Below are 17366 nucleotides of genomic sequence, written 5' to 3'. Positions count from 1 at the left end.
AAGCTGTGAAGATATAGAAACATGAAGAAATATATTACATGATATCAACATTAAGAAGAAAACTTGGAACAAAATTGTACATATTGTAATTTGTATGCATAAGAAAGTATTGATTCACACCTAAAAGCAGAAATTTTCCAATTACAAAGCAAGTGTTTTCTTTTTCCAAAATCCACTCTTCTCTCGGCTCTCTATAAAGAATATCATTAAACCTACATTTCCTCTTTGTTCTCGGGGCTTAATAAGGCACAAAATACATACGAAGACAGCCAAAAGTGGGTACGTTCATCAGATAATGCTTCAATTGTGTTGCTTTAGACTTTAGTTTGCTGCTCTAGTGCGAGGATGAGTCGGTTTTCTCGGCCAAATAGTGCTCAAGCATATCTTCTTCATCATCTGCCATTAACCACAAGACAAGATGGTTTCTTTATCGGATTTTGAACACTAAAACACTCATCAGCCTAATCCATATTTACAAATCATGTGATCTGACAATGGTTTTGGCATCATCAACATGAAACTATATATGGGATAGGAGAGATTATCACCTTCAAAATCATCATCATCGAAGTCAATATCTTCCACATCGAGGTCTTCATCAGATCCTTCAGAAGCCGGGGCTGCAACTTTCTGTGTAAGAGAGAAAAAGTCGCTCATATTGTTGCTTTTTCTTTGCAAGTAAACCATAAGATGTTTCAAGAAGAAACTCACACTTTATTGAGAGAGGAAAATTTTGGATTAATTTGTGGGCTAACAGGTATAACCAATTAACCATTAGTACCTTTGTACCATGAAACTAACTTTACTATCAAATTAAGCCAGTAGAATTAAGGGAAAAATATGAGACCAAGGTAGAACTAAGGGGAAAATATGAGACCAACGTAGAACTAAAGGGGAAAATATGAGACCAAGGTAGAATTAAGGAAAAATAAAATACCCCTGCAGCTCTTCCACTTTCAAACCACTGTCTGCCTGTGAGCTTCTTTTCCTTGGGTGCTGCAAGTGCAGACTCAGGCATTAACCTGGAAATAAATTAGCATCTGTCAGAAAATGAAAATAAAGGCTGGAAGTGGAGATATATATTATATTGATGACTACTATTTGAAAGGCATTAACTTCCACAAAAGTTTCCTCTGAATTTCTTTTTCCTTTTGATTGAAAAGCTTTAGCTAAAGTGCTTATGAATTTTTACTCCTTTTCTTTTCTTTTTTCTATTTCAAAAACAAATATTTTTTAGAAGTAAGATTTGAATCTAAGACCAATCCCAACCCTCCCACCCCATTACCTACTAAACCAAGACCCAGGCTCATGTATATCCTTCTTCTAATGTCATATATCTATCATGTAGGTAAAATAGGAAACATAAGAAATGAATTTAATCTGTCATAAATGCTTCTCACGGCATAATTAATATATTATTTTCCCAATACATAAAATTTTATGCTGTATAGATATCAGAAATCAAAACAGTTGTATGCAACATAATCACATTACTGATCTCCACTTTAGTAAACTTTAGCATGCATTGTAACAACCAAAATTTCTAAGACTTAACAAACAAAACCTTAAAGAAATTATACAATAACAGCACTTACTTGGCTCGTTCAAGTGCCAACTCCGCTTCAAACATCTCTCTCCATGCCAGAAATGTTTCAAAAGTAACTGGTTCTCCATGTGGTACAATTACCTAAAAGAAGGAGGGATGTGAGCAGAAAAGTGGCAAGCAGCTCCTTATGACAATGTTTTGACACAAACACCTCATATTTAGATGCAATAGCTCACACACCATTTTCAAATGGGAAAAATAATCTCATGGAAAGGATGAAGCTGGTTATGCAGTTTTCACTAATATTTAAAACCAAGTTCAGTTGAAAACCCATGGAAAAATGTAAAACCGGGAGACAAAATGCAATACCCTTTAAAAATAATGATTATCTTCTGCAAGCTTCATCTTACCAGATACACAACTTCCATTCATCCAGGACAAGGAGAAAGTTAGAGGATTGTCCTCTTACTAAAATATAGAGAATAAACTAGCAATCGGCCAATCGCATATTAATAACCTGACTGATTTCATGCATAGCATTTCCCAGCTATTTTTAAATACATAAAAACTTCAAAAAGAGTTAATTACAGTCTTACAGGCTGGTGATACAGGAGCATAATAAATAAAACTAACACATTATGCATTCAGCTATGTGTCAAAAACATTGCAATCAACAGGTTTGCAAGGTTTTCGGATCTTGCATGCATACATTTCAATTTCAAGGAATGCTTGGAGATAAACTCTATTTATACTATGAGCTTTAGAAAGAAACATAGCCATAGGATGATTAGAAATCAAGACGTAGGACAAGAGCCATACATCATCCTTTGCTGCTTCTTCTGCTTGAGCATCCTCAATACTAGTGTCTTGACAATATTGTTCAGAAAGCCATTCTTTAGCTGATGTAACTAGTGTGTAAATCATAGCCATACCAAGGTTTTCAGATGCCTGTAGAATACAAGTATTGAATCAAAATCAGAAACAATTGGATAACTTCTCATTACTTATCAAGTTGTATTGCCACCTCAGAACATACAAATTTACGCACCCTTATGAATTATCAGTTCAGTAGGCTGATCTATAAGGGGAACAAACAACAGATTTACCAATTAACAAATTAATGAAAGGATAAGAGCATCTCCTATTACACAGCTATCCAACTCAAAGTCTCAATCTCACTAGCATGTTTGGAAGATTCAGTTATACTAGAAGAGTAAACTGCATATAGAAGTAAAGAGTGCCCAAAAGATTACCTCTTGCTGAAGCTTTTCTTTCAAAATTCTAAGATGATCTGATTGTATACCTCGTAAACTGGAAAAAAAAAAGCGAACAATTATTTGGAAATTAAAAAGCATAACTCCTTATAAACTACCCTGCATTCACACAGTTCTAACTTTCCCAAAACCTAATCACCAACACAATACTGACAGACTAATCTAGCTGAGCAACAAAATATTAATAGCAAAGAGATACCATCAAAATGGATTTGTACCAGTTTAAGTCATGAGGCCCAAGGAATATTTTTTATCACACTACCTTTCATTTTTTTTTAGGCCTTAGAATTTCTTTATGTTTTTAGGTTTATTTTATTACTTCTTGTGTTTGTAACTTAGTATAAATGCAGTCACATGGACGCACTAAATAGAACTTATATCTCACTATCTCAAAAAAAAAAAAAAAACCGGACATACAAAATTAAGTTTTTCTTTTTCATCTGTACTAACAGTACTGAGCAGAGAATAGCACAATACTATCTTGCACGGTGATATGCATGGGAATGTCATACCTTTTCACATTTAAAAGTGGAGGCTCGTCTGGATATCTTTCTGTGTGTGAGAAAATCAAACCCAGCTGAACTGAAACAGAAGTTTCCAGAACAGCTTATGTCCAAATGAAATGTAAATAATCCAAACTACAAAAATTAGAACTCTTGAACATTTCTGGAAGATAATCAAGTTATCATACTGAGAAAGAAAAAGTAAGACATTCTTCAAGTCATTGTATGATACCAAAAAAAAAAAAAAAACCTGGAGTGGTTGTGAACTCATCTGCCTCATCATCCTGTTGAAAAGAAAGCAAATAAATACACATAAGAAAATTTATATGCCAAGTCACACTTGTCATGTGAAGAGGTATAAATCCAGAGCTTGACATGTCTTAATAGTTTTATATGGGAGTATGCAAATGTCTAGAGAGTGAAGCATCTTCAGAAGCAAGCTCTACACTCCGGCCACCAAAACATTTTCTTCAATATATAAAAGGAGCAATTGATTGTTATAATATATTTCAGTAGATTTCTCCCATTTCCTTTTATGATATAAATGCTTCCTAAATGTACCCAGCCCTGACAGGCTGCCTGAACCCTGCTCCCAACACTATCAAGTATAAGATGAGTCAGGGTTCTCGCAGGGCATTGACTACTCAAATATCACAAATCTCAATCCTACAAAATGCACCAAATATAGGGTGAGAAGCAAGTCATTGACCCCCAAAAATAATTCAAAAAACCATTTCAAAAATTCTCAGCTTGCATCTGAGATCATGCTTCATATCCTCATTTCCCAATACACTGTAGAAACATTTAAATGAGAAAAGAATCAAGAGTTACAACTTCCAAGGGATTTCTTGTTATGCCTCAGAATGTGAAATTGTGATCCAATTTGAAACATTCCTAAATATAACATATCCACTTCCCAAGAGCTCGGCATGACAAACATGGATACCTTAGCATCATTCTTGAACAAGGAGGAAGCCAATCCCGCCAACGTGAATTAGTCTTTTGTTTCCATATACTTTTTGCTTTTAACATGGACAAAGGAGCTCAAAAAATGTGGATGATTAACTTCTCTAGTGTACTTTTACCCAGCCAAAGTACAAGTATGAACCACTACAAGTAATTTTGAGAGTAACAAAAAATTATAAAATATTGTTTTTACCAATTGTGGGGTCATTATAATTATGCCAGTTAGAATGTAAAAAGCAACATATATGCCTAGAAAAGGAGAGACTACATACCAGTGGAGATATTTTTATCTGAAAACATAGCTTGGAAGCATTTAGCCCACTCTCACCCGAGTGAATTTCTGGCATGAAAAAAGTTTTTAAAAAAAAAACCCAAAGAAAAATTCATATTAAATGTCAGTATTGGTGATCAGGAAAACAACAAAAGACAATTTTTCATAACATATGTTAATCTGCAGAAGCACCACTAACCGCTGAAATCATCCATAAGGATAGCTTCCAATGCTTCAATTTCCATCTCCTGCTCTTGTACATAGTCTGTAAACATAATTTTAAAACATACAATGAAGTAAATTTGATGCTCTGAACATGTAATGAAGTAAAGGTCACAGTTTTTCATAAAATTCACACATTTCTACCAAACCCATATCCCAAAAACCTCCACAAATGACCAAATGAAGAAAATCTTATTTGTTATCACCAATCAAGCATGCCATTGGAGCTTCTGTGTATTTGTAATTCCCTCAATACCAGTAAAAAACTAAAACCACGTAATAAAATATCAATCAATATAGAAAAAAAAAAAGTTTTAACAATATATTACATTTGAGCTTCAAAGCTACAAAATCAACGTAACAATAAGAACTATTTACAAGATATAGTCTGATTATGCACCTAAAATTCATACAATAAGCGTTAAAGCGAGACCCTTTAGTTCATCTAATCGATAAAAGAAAGAAACTTTATTATAAGCAGAATATATTTAGAATTAATTACCCGTCATGATTTTGATATACTTGTCTGCTTTCGGCTCTTTTCGCTTCTCAGTTCTCAGAGGTGTTTCTGGACCAAATCAGCCACACTCTACGAGCTGAAGAAAACTGAAAACCTATGGCCCTCCGAAACGTATTGCTTTTTTTTTTTTTTTAATCTCTTATAATATTATTTAGGTTTTTATATTTTTTAGAAACTAAAAACATAAAATCTCTCTCCGAATTTTTCTTTTTTCATTTTTTATTAAATTTTTTATTTTTCTTATTTGCATAATATGATTTGTACTTTGGATTATGTAAGTCTTCTATTTTGAATAAATTATTTTGTATAGCCGTAATATTATTATGCGATGTAATTAATTCATATGTTATAATATGAGTGAATATTATTAATATTATAACTTAAAAATATAAATTTATCGTCCACTTATATATAACACATGAAATGATTACACTCACGTAATAGTATTACAATTATACAAAATAATTTTTTTCTCCTTTGAGTCTTTGATATTTGTCCTAATTTTAGCATGGTCATCAATTTTGACGCGTTTTTGTTTATTTGCTCATATATTGCCCACATGAACGATTTTCAATGGCGCACTTTTAATTTTCCAATTTTGCCTCTATATTTTCAATGGCGCACTTTAATTTAATCAACAAAAATAGCATGTGATATATACAAGTAGGTTTATTTGAGATATTGATAATGAAGCCAAACTACCCAAAAATCTAAACACTTTGATAAGTGACATATGAGATCTTTGTTGAATAAATTGACGAAATTAAAGATGTTTTTATGAATTGCTACCTATATTGTAAAAATTGACACCATTAAAACTACATGACCTTAAACTTTATTCAACAAAAATTTAATATACATTTTTCTAAACTATGATGAATTATCAAAATAGCAACCACTCAATTAATCATGATCGTCTATTTCTTTTTATACCCATGGTCATCGTAAGATCTAATTTTATTTATAATAAAAAAAATCAAGTTCTTGATCTATTTAAGTTTGTCTTATCTGTATTTTCTTACCACTTAGGCTAACTTTATGGTCTTCCTAAAATTATTTGATGTACTATTTTATATTTTATAACTTTTTAGGTTTCTTCATTTTTTATTAAAAAATTAAACTGTAAATATTTGTTTGAAAACAAATGAGTGAAGAAATAGAATTAGTGGGTGGGAATAAATTAATACCACTCTTAAATAAATTTTATCCACCTCTCAAAAAAAACAAAAGATAGTATAATATAGTCTTATAAATAAGAATAGCCATGGGAGGGTGGGGTCCCTATCATGCATGTGGGACAGGTGTATAGATTTTAATCTATACCTGTCCGTGCAGTATCTAACTATATTTCCACGAGTGTGTTACAATGTTACATTGCTGCTTCACCTAAACAGGCCGTCCTCTGTAGATTAGTAGTACATCAAATTTTTTTTTTTTTTGAAAATATAACTAAAATATTTGTTGTTAGAATATTTTTTTTTGGTTAGTAAAAAAAGTTATTGAGAACTAATATTTCTCTCTTTTTTCTTTATTGGAAGGATTTTAGTAGCAGTAAAAAAAAAGAAAGAAAGGAGTTTAGTAGATAGAGGAGTTTTGTTAGTAATTGGCATGCTATAATCAGTTATTGCAAGCCATTGAAGTTTTTATTTTTTTTATTTTATAAAACATAGCATTGCATTAAAATGGCGAAAAAGATAGACAAAATACAAAGTTTGAGCCCAAAAGCTTATAGCAAAACAAAAGTCCATAAAACCGTGGGATAGAGTGGAGCGAATAAGCCCACAGAAACTCCAAAATCTCGTAACGTCGGCATCAAGCAGACATTACAGCCATCAAACAAAGCCAATGAGGCTCCGTAGGGATTAGCAAACTAGTCACGTTTAAAACCACAATTTCACCAACATTTCTCAAGCATCGAGTCTGATCAGGATCAAGAGGGTAGATTGGGAGGTAGTAACCGGCGAAAAAGGGACTAGTACCGGCAAAAATAGCGACTTCCCAACACCTTGTGACGAGAACCAGAGATTGAGAGAACCTAGAAGAAAAACCTTCAAAACTGAACATCTTAACTCAGAACAAACCAAACAAGAGAAAGAAAAAACTTCCATAATTGAAAGTTGGAAAAACTCTCGCTTAGAGGAAGGAGAGTATTCCTTGTTAATGGGAAGAGAGGGTAGGGGCGGAGAAGGTCTGGGTTAGGAGAGAGAGAAGGGGAAGGGAGCTAGGGGTGGCAGCTGACTCTCAAAACTGCAGCTAAGGTTTTACGCACATGCCATTGAAGTTTATACATATATATGATGTTGGAATAAAGTGCTAAGTTCCCCTTCAAAAATAAAAACAAAATCAATAATGCACATATCAATGATTCAAATAACAATCAGACAACGTTACATATAAGATACCATTATCCTGTATATAGTATCGATATGATAAGATAAAGATATCATTCTCCTGTATATAATATCGATATGATAAGATACCATTCTCCTGTATATAGTATTGATAAGATACCATTATCCTGTATATAGTATTGATATAATAAAGATTTAACTTTTTTTTTTTGGCCAAGATAAAGATTTAACTTGAAGATTTAAATTTGTGTTCTTGAATCTTGATCGTATATCAACGGTTGAGATGTATAATGGGTAAAATCAAGGAATTATTTTGTGGGGTAGGTGCATCCATGATTGAATTTAATATAATGTGTAATTACAAATTTTCCTCATGATTGCTCAAATTATTCTTCACTTAAAATTATTCTTCACTTGAGCAATTTTAGATATACAAGTCCTTAATTTATATAGACACACATATATAGGACTCGTTCACTGAGGTATACTTTATTTTAAACATAATGAGGTACGGTTTGTAAGACCTACTCCGCATTATAATTCGATGATCGAAACCGTATATTCTCTAAGTCTCTATATAAGGATCATCTTTGCAAAAAAGTAGACAAATCGACAATTGTTTAACCATTTGATTAAAATGTCATCATTTTAAGTGTAAACTGAATCTATATTTTTGTCTATTTATTTAATTACAATTAGATGTTTTAATAATTTCTGATTTATTTAATTTTTTGTAAGGATGATCATTGTATAGAGATTTAGAAAATAGACGGTTTTAATCATTAAATTACAATGCGGAATGTGCCCCACAAATACCTCAACGGAATGAGTCTATATATGTATATATTCTATATTATATGCTATGAGTCATTGTCTTATAAGGATGCTCTCATTTTAAGAAAACTGGGGGCAATTTTGTTGGGGTCCACCTCGAGATGTAGCTGCATGATCCAAACCATTTATTTTTAAGATAATCATTTAAGAATCATTTATGCAAAAAATTAACAAATTTGGAACTCGTTTGGTCATATTATTATCATGATCATTTTCATTTTTATTCGAAATATTACATTTGTCTATTTGCTTGACGCTATTTAGGTGACTAGATAGCTTATGTTGAAATTTTGCATAGACGATGTTTGATGGTAAATTTAAAGAAGAGACAATTCAGATTGTTAATATATATCGTAGAAGCGGTCTCACAATGATGTCTTTACTTTTCTTAAAATGAAGGCATCCTTATTAGATAATTATCCTCCATATTATATTTGTTGCTAATGCATTAAACATCGTAGGGTGTTCTTCTATTCAAAATTTTTTATTTTTTTAAAAATTGCATCGAATCTAATATATATTAAATTGTAGATTTTACCATATAATCTAATATTATCACAAGTCAGAACCAGTTCAAGCCAATTCAATCTAATTGATATGGTATTAAATAGAATCATAGGTTTTTTTAACAAAAGTAAAAAAATATCATATTACAAGAAATTACCGTAAAATCAAATTCAATTACAAATTTTACTCAATTGTTATATTTTAATTTAAAGATCCAAATTAATTTGTATTAGCAATTGATCAAGTTTGTATTTTCTCTTCACAATGTTGAAAAGGCCCAAGTTAGAACCCACTTCACAATATAAAAAATAAGTTATCAACGATTTGACCAATTTGAGTATGTTGGATTGGATTTTTACTACCTTAAGGGCTCGTTTGGTTTGCAAAATTGATTTTTTGAAAAATCAATTCCTATGCATTTTTTAAATGGGAATGGAATGTAAAATTCTAATTCATGTGTTTGGTGACGCTGGGAAAAGTAAATTATAGGAATTACCTTTTTATTTTCATTTCTATGTTTGGTTTACGCAGGAATAGAAAATAAAAATTGTCTAGTTTTTTAATTATACTCTCATCAATTATATAAATAATGAATGAAGGTATTATAATTAGTATTTTCAAATATTTAAAAGAGTATATTTGTCTAGAAAAAAAAAACGTAATCAATGTTTTCCCAATAAAAAGGACAACAAAACCCAAGCTATAATGAGAGATTCATTTTCCTCTTTTTGGGTGCATTTCCCATGGTTCATGAAACCATTTTTTATCTCTGCATTTACTAAACGTGAAATGAAAAAAATTTCTCATTTTCAAACCTCCAAAACTTGAATTGAATGAGCCTTAAATATTTGTAAACATTTCTTAAAAAAAAAAAAGAATTTTGTAAAATGTTGATGAGCAAACTACATTTTAGTACCTCAATTGTACATGTTGTTTCAAATTAGTACCCCAACTTTGGAAACTTATAAAAAAGTATCTCAACTTTTATTTTGTGTCAAAATAATACCTCCGTTAGTTTTTTTTTGTTAATAAAATTGTTATCTGCTGACGTGACATAGATATTTTGATCCTTTTCCCACTTATAAAAATAATAATATTTTAAATTTTTTTTTGAATAAAATAAATTCTTATAAAAAAAATTCTGGGTCGGGAAGGGAATGGGTTGGGGGAGAGGGGTGGGTTGGGGAGGGGCTGGGTTGAGGGCACAAAGGTGGAAGGGGGGGTGGTGCCCCGGTGAAGAAGATAGAGGGGCGGGAGGCTGGGGCTGGTGCTGAGTGGGGGTGAGATCCGTGTGGACCTGAACAACCTCGAGAAGAATTCCATGCCTTATAGCACTGTCAGCCTGTAGACCCAAAAAAGAAACATAGACCATTGATTAGTCAATTTTTAGAAAACTTCAAAGTTCAAAGCTTCTCTTTTGGGTTTTGGAAGGGCATTGAAAATTAGGGTTTCGTAGAAGCAAATCTTGACTAAAGTCGCAGTGGCGCAGACGGCATTGTCGATCAGCAATGACTGTGGTACGACGGGGAGAGGGTGGGGGGAGAGTGATGGGGTGCGACGGGGCTGGGGGTAGGGGGAGGGGTGTGATGGAGCTGGGTGGGTGAAGCTGAGGTTGGGTGGCTGGGGCTGGGGGAAGGGAATTGAAGAAGAAGAATTTTTTTAAATATTTTATTTTAATGTTATTTTAAAAGTTTTACTTTTTTTAAAACATTTTTTTATTCAAAAAATTTTAAAAATATTTTTTTATATGTGGGGGAAAGGAAAATACTCTTGTTACGTCAGCAAATTAACGGTAATATTAATATAAAAAGAAGGCTGCTATTTGCACACCATTTTTCTCTTTTTTTCTTTTACACGCCCCATACACTCACCTCAAATTCAAAACCTCTCAACACACACGCAACCAATTACCAAAATACCCTCATTTCATTACACACACTAGCACACACACCCCCATCATCTCTCACAAGCTTTCCCTTTCTCTGTCAACACACACGCATCACCATGCACCACCACCTTGCACCACCTAGCACCACCCCACACCTCTCTCTCTCTCTCATCTCGCCTAAGCAGACATTAAAAAAAAAAGAGGGTTGCAGGTAGTTCGGCAGACCAGTTGTGGTGGTGGCTGTTTTGGCTTAGGTAGGGGGAAGAAGAAGGTGATGGTGGTGGCTGTTTTGGTGGTGCTGTGGTGGTGGTGCATGCAGAAAGAGAAAAGGAAAAATGTGGTTAGTGGTGGCTTAGGTAGGGGGAAGAAGAAGAAGAAGAAAAAAAAAAGGGGGAAGGGGGTGTGAACAAGAGAAAAAAGAGAGGAAAAGAGGGGAGGGCTGCATGGTCCTTGTTTTTGGGTTTATTTTTCTTTTCAGTAATGCTACACTTACCACATTTTTATACCATAATTGCATACCATCTTACATGGCATTCATACATTGGATACTAAAAATTAAAAAATAAAACCTAAAAAAGAAAAAGAAAATATCCTTCTAGTAAAGTAATAACACATCAGGTGGGATACAAATGTGGGAAAAAAAATGTGGGATAACTAGCATTATTGTTTTCTTTTATAGGGGTGTGCAAAAAGAAAAAAAATGGTGTGCAAATAGTAGCTCTCTATAAAAATTAATAAAGATATTATTTTGACATAAAATAAAAGTTGAGGTATTTTTTTATAAATTTTCAAAGTTAAAATACAAACTTAAAATAATATATAAAGTTGAAATACTAAAATGTAGTTTGCTTAAAGTTGATTTATGTCGTAAATTGTAATGAGATGTGTGGAGTGGTCCTTTCCCTTTTAAGGCCTCTGTGGTGAGTGCTGACATGGTCCTGAAACCTAACAAACTGTATGCTTTCTGCTGGTTACCGTATATAATAAGCAAATACCCCTCCTTTCTGTATTTTCTTCTCTGTATTTCTTTTATTTCTCTACCTCACTCTCACTCCCTCTCTCTCATATCTGAAATTCTGAAAACCTTCTCTCTCTCTCTGTTGGCAAAAAAGATACCAAAAGGTACGGTTTTGATCCAAACCCAAAGCTTTTTGTAGTCTCTCTCTCACCACCTCCCCCTTCTCTTCTCTGTGTATCCGTACACTGTGAGACGCAGATGGGAGAGCTTCAGTAAATATTTCAAGCCAAAATTCAGTTGTGAAGATCAAAAAATCACACCCAAAAAGTAAAAAATAAAATAAAAAATATTTTTTTTAATATTTTAAAAACGTTATTTTAGATCCTTCTGTATGTTTTTTTCTGCATAAACCCTTCATATCAGGCCACTGTTCTTTTATCTCCTTCCCTTCTCTCTGGGTTTTCGATAATTTTTTTTCTGGGAGTTTCTTTGTTGTTTGTGGATTTTGTGTTGCATGCAGAGTTGAGATTATCTAATTTTTCTGGGTTCTTTCTTTTGAGTTCTTTAGGTTAAGGAGTGTATGCATTTTTCCTTGAAACTGAGGTTCTGGGGATTGTTTGAGACTTGGTGTGGTTGAGAAAATGGAAGGCGGAGATTGATATTTTGCATTTTTGAGATCAGAGTTGTATTGGGTTTCAATTTGTTTCTATCGTCTCTCTTTGTGGTGGTGGTGGGTTTGGTTGAGATGGTGAGTTCTGGTGAGGCCAGTAGAAAGGCCATTGATGCGTCGGTGGGTGGGTTGGTTTGGGTCCGCCGCCGAAACGGGTCGTGGTGGCCCGGCCGGATAATGAGTCTGGACGAGTTGTCCGAGGGCTGTGTGGTTTCGCCGAGATCGGGCACTCCGGTGAAGCTTCTTGGCCGCGAGGACGCAAGCGTGTGAGTGTTTTTCTTTTCTTTTCTGTCTAAGATTACCTTGGTTGTTGCCTGCTTGATTAGCCTGGAGGGACTTTGTTTCGATTGGCTTACTTATTTGCATTCTTCTTGATAATCTTTGTCTCTTAGCTTTGGGATTATGTGGATTTACTTTTGTGTGGAATTGGAATTGTCACACTTGGTAATGCATTTTGCCTAAGATTTTCATAGGTGGTGTTGTGGGAGAAATTTGGCATCTGGGTCAATGGATTGTTGTTTCTTTCAGCGTTTCAAGAACAGTTGAACTCAACTGACTCATCATTTCACTTATTTTTGTTCCTGTATGTTTATAGCTTGAAAGTATTTTCTTACACTAATTAACTCCCTCATAAGTGTAAATTTGTTACTTGGGATATTAGTTAAGTTGTCTCTGCTACTTAATATGTACGTAGTGATTGGATATGCATTATTTGCAAAAAGTTCGATTAGATGGAGGTTTGTGTTCCCTATAAAAAAAGAAGGGTGGTAGGCTTGTAACTTGAGAATGCATTCTTGTAGAGTTTTTTATTTTTTTTCAGAAAATAACAGATTTGGGCAAGTTTCTGATGTATGGATAACTACAGTTAGTGCTGTATGGAAGCAATAAGAAATATTGTATTTACAAGATTTTAGAGGAAAAAGGGGATATAGTTCAGGGATAGTAGATCATGTAGTCCTAATGCATGGTAGGCAAATATTATCAGAGAAGATGACAGAATTTTGCACTGAAAGAATACTTATTAAATAGGCACTTCATTGTTGTGAACTTGTGGCCAAAAATACATCTCAATTTTTTCCTTTCTTGAGCAGTTTTAGTGATCTGATATGGGGAGCATGAGAGTCTTAATCTGTGGTTTAATTTTCAGATCTGATTATAACTAGGATTGAGGAGTGAAAGGTTGTATTATATTATCCCAAGCTCTGAAATAACAAACATTAGGTTGAAGTTAATTTTGACTCTTTGGTAATTCAGTAATTAATGGCATGACCTGTGAGCTAGTCTTTGATGAATGCTTTGTGGAGTTAATTTATGTGGGGAATTCAATCTGTAGAATAGGGCACCTTTGGACTGGTTGTTTATATTTCCTTTATGTCTTACCTAGTGATGTATAGAGATTTGGCCTCGAAAAGAAGATTAGATTTTCACATTGCTCAAGCTGAGGTCTGCTATATGGTTTAGATGTGTGCTTCATGCATCTGCAAGATTGCCTTGAAAAGAATCCTTATTCTTTCTGCATTATTTTACATAAAAAGTATAGATCCTTGCTGTGGCTTTTAACCATTGATCCAGGTTTTAGTTCACCGTTTTTCTTTATTTCTTTCGTATTTTTAGTCGATGTTTGTGAAAGTTAAACCTAAACTTGCAATTTCTTCACCCTAAAGGCCCATTATAAAGACAGTGTCTATGAAATTCTAATTTTGCTTTTCAGCATATTTATTCGTTGTGGTTCAGGAGTATGATTTACTTTCAACATACTGATGTTTTTCTCCTTAACACCCAAATTAAAATTCATTGTCTAGGGTATGAGGTGTTTAGGTTTCTATTGATACATAAACATGGTCTGATCTTGATGCTATTGATTTAGGGACTGGTATAACCTTGAAAAATCCAAGAGGGTGAAAGCTTTTCGTTGTGGGGAATATGATGAATGCATTGAGAAAGCAAAGGCCTCTGCAGCTAGCTCCAATAAGAAGGCAGTGAAGTATGCACGGAGAGAAGATGCCATTATCCATGCTCTTGAGATTGAGAATGCTCGCCTAGGCAAGGATAATTTGAACTTCAGTGCTCGGATGAGTAATTCAGGTGGTGACCATGGTTGTTCAGACAGAGATTCACCTGCAACTTCTCATTCTGGCGAGGAGAATGAACATATGGCTGATGATGATGTGAGTGATTCTGAAGACAATTCAGACTCGGCACCAGAATTATCTCAATCTGGTATATCTTTTGAAGAGCCAAATCATATCAGTTCTTCTAAGTTGCAAACTGTGCAGGGAAGGAGAAGAAGAACACCAAATGATTCGGAGGATGATGGAACAGAAGGAGTTAAGCGCATGAGAGGACTTGAGGACCTGGGAGTGGGTGTAGTGTCAAAAGGAAAGGTCCAGACTGGAGGGCTTCTTGAACTAGTTCAACAGGACAGTGCTTCACTCTTAGATTCAAACACGCAGAATGGCATGCCTAATGGATGTCCTGTAAATGGAAGTAAAGGTACCTCATCGCTGAAAAGAAAGAGATCTCAAGTGGCCAATGCTAATGAATTCATGAAAAGAAAAAACCGCCGCCGACCATTGACAAAGGTTTTGGAGAGTACAGCAATGGTGCCTGTTCCAGTTACGTGTGATCAACTTCCAAAGTCATGTGGTTCGCCTCCTCAAGGATTACCTGACGGCGGGGTTTCTGGATTAGAATCAAATGAGTCAAAAAGGAGTTTACCTGTGGACTGCACTGGAATTTCGTGTGAGAATGGAGCCTCAATAAATGCTCCTGAACAAGCTCTTGCTGCTTCCTGTAATAATTCCAAGACGAAAGAGAATGAAATAGCCAGCATATCTGGGATAGCGGAGAATGATTCTTCTGATAGGTTATTTGATGTGCCATTTGTTGGAGAGGAAAAACACTCTTCAGGTAATGTTGGTTTGGACAATATACATTTAAAGTTTATAGTGTTTCCATTTCAAAAAATAAAAATAAAAATTATAGTGTTTCTTTTAGTCCGTATATGTGTCTTCCAATAGTTATTCCCAAATTTTTATGGTCATATAGTATCTATGCACCATTAGTTATTGTCAGTAACTTTGTGTTACCCTTTTGTCGTGTGGAGGGTTAAGGATATAGATTAACTATGTCTTCTATTATTTATATATTCCTGCATTACTTGACATTTAGGTACCCCTGCAAGTCCATCACTCTCTCCTTCCCTTTAGCTTAGTCTTTTTTGTGTGCCTGACAAAAATTGGACTGGTTCTCCTTATGCTGATTTGTCATCTTCTTCTACCAGGTTTTCCTATAATTACATCTTGTTCATCTGGAAAGCCTCAAATAGGTGCATTGGGAAGGCAATCTAGTCAAAGTAGTCAAGCTGAAGCTGTATCATTGAGAAATGAAAGAATTAATGAATCTGGTTCTACAAGTTCAGCAGTGATGCATGATATTGGCCAAAGTATAGAGAAAGGTAGTTCAAAGTGGCAGTTAAAAGGAAAGAGGAATTCAAGACAAATAAGTAAAGATAGAAAACATGACTCGAGAAGATATATGGACGTGGATAATGAATCCAATGCTTATTTGGCAGGTATAGAGCATTCCGATGGATTGTCTCATGATTCTGATCAGAAAGTCAATTGCAATGGCATTAGTGGATCAGCTGCATATAATTGCAGTTTGCAAGTAAAGTCCAAACAGGTTGCTGAATTGCCTGATGGACCAATTCAAAGGTCACTTCCCTATCGGCAGTCCCGTTTCACGGTGCCTGCTAGATATCAGACGTCAGATTCTACTGCCCGGAATTTTTGCTCTGATGCCTCGTTATATGATGTCAAGCTTGAGGTGAAAGCAAATTACAAGCCACAGCATGTTCCGTTGGTTTCGCTTATGAGTAAATTGAACGGTAAGGCCATTGTGGGTCACCCGCTCACAGTTGAGGCTTTGGGTGATGGCTATTGTGACACCCTGTTGAGCAGAATGGAATTTCTTTTGGAAGGTGGTCAAATGGGTTATGCAGTTAAGCCACATGCCGAAATTGGAAGAATCCCAGCGAAGCATTTGGCATTGCAACCACGATATTCACGACATAAAGCTCCCAAAACAAAGAAATCTGGGCTACTGACAAAAAAGATCCGGAAACTATCTTCGTTGACTGGTCACAAGCAATCCGAAGAGAGGAAACCACTGGTTGCAAAGCCAAAGGGTCCTGTAATAGCTTGTATCCCCATTAAATTAGTGTTTAGTAGGATAAATGAAGCAGTGAATGGTTCAGGGCGGCCAACACATCGTGTTTTAAAATCAAGTGATGCATGAATTTGGTTCTTGAGGAGAAGTTGCAGTGGATGGATTCTTCCTGTGAATTTAGGTCTTCATTCAGGGGTTTTGATTCAATTCTGCAGCCTAGTTGCTGCTCTCATTAATTTGGCAGCATCATTAACTCTGCTGCCCATAAGGTTGAATCCCTCTGTACAATTCCGTGACCCTGCATTGTTGTAGGAAGAGCAGTCGGTAAATGGAGGCTGCTCTTTGCTCTGTACATAATGTAACATTAGTTGAGGTGTAACTAGTATTAGTTATTGAGGACCTGATATTTGGTTTTTTTAATTTATGAATTCAGGTTCATTTTGAGGGTCAATAACTACTTCTCGTGTTGGACATGCTTAACAATTTATACCTGAGGCACTCATTTTCTTTTCCTTTCCTCTTTTTTGGCCAAACTCATTTGTTTATTGCTTAAAATCGATGCCTTGCACTTTCTCCTGCTACCTAATTTTTCTTGTTTATATTTGGATTGATTTGACAAATACAGCATTGTTGCAGCTTTCTGTACCTTTCTGGATCATTTTAGGCTACTCTTTTGCTGTTGCTGC

General features: G+C 34.7%; 2 protein-coding genes across 5 annotated transcripts; one reads left to right on the top strand and one right to left on the bottom strand.

The window, feature by feature from the left end:
- Positions 1-12: 12 nt before the first annotated feature.
- On the bottom strand, positions 13-5416 carry LOC147287393 (Ubiquitin-conjugating enzyme family protein). 2 transcript variants are annotated; one of them, XM_086240670.1, is made up of 11 exons: positions 5285-5416; positions 4760-4825; positions 4562-4629; positions 3574-3607; positions 3333-3402; positions 2800-2857; positions 2366-2494; positions 1596-1687; positions 938-1022; positions 549-630; positions 13-396 (listed from the first exon to the last, which is right to left on the bottom strand). In XM_086240670.1, the coding sequence occupies exons 1-11, from the start codon at positions 5289-5291 to the stop codon at positions 335-337; spliced, it is 753 nt and encodes a 250-aa protein (XP_086096796.1). In that variant the 5' UTR covers positions 5292-5416; the 3' UTR covers positions 13-334. The 2 variants fall into 2 exon arrangements, with proteins under 2 accessions (XP_086096796.1, XP_086096797.1); XM_086240671.1 differs by lacking the exon at positions 5285-5416 and adding an exon at positions 5183-5244.
- A 6470-nt stretch (positions 5417-11886) lies between these two features.
- LOC147287392 (uncharacterized protein At1g51745-like) lies at positions 11887-17192 on the top strand. Of its 3 annotated transcripts, XM_086242484.1 has the most exons (5): positions 11910-12004; positions 12409-12776; positions 14378-14678; positions 14787-15420; positions 15794-17192. In XM_086242484.1, the coding sequence occupies exons 2-5, from the start codon at positions 12586-12588 to the stop codon at positions 16807-16809; spliced, it is 2142 nt and encodes a 713-aa protein (XP_086098610.1). In that variant the 5' UTR covers positions 11910-12004; positions 12409-12585; the 3' UTR covers positions 16810-17192. The 3 variants fall into 3 exon arrangements, with proteins under 3 accessions (XP_086098611.1, XP_086098610.1, XP_086098609.1); XM_086242483.1 differs by having other exon boundaries at positions 14378-15420; XM_086242485.1 differs by lacking the exon at positions 12409-12776 and having other exon boundaries at positions 11887-12004; positions 14378-15420.
- The last annotated feature ends 174 nt before the right edge of the window (positions 17193-17366 follow it).

This window comes from Dryas octopetala, chromosome 4, assembly GCF_963921425.1.
Source record: "Dryas octopetala chromosome 4, drDryOcto1.1, whole genome shotgun sequence".
Lineage (NCBI taxonomy): Eukaryota > Viridiplantae > Streptophyta > Magnoliopsida > Rosales > Rosaceae > Dryas > Dryas octopetala.
The sequence above is the reverse complement of the archived record's forward strand: the minus strand, read 5'-3'. Positions and strand labels throughout refer to the sequence as shown.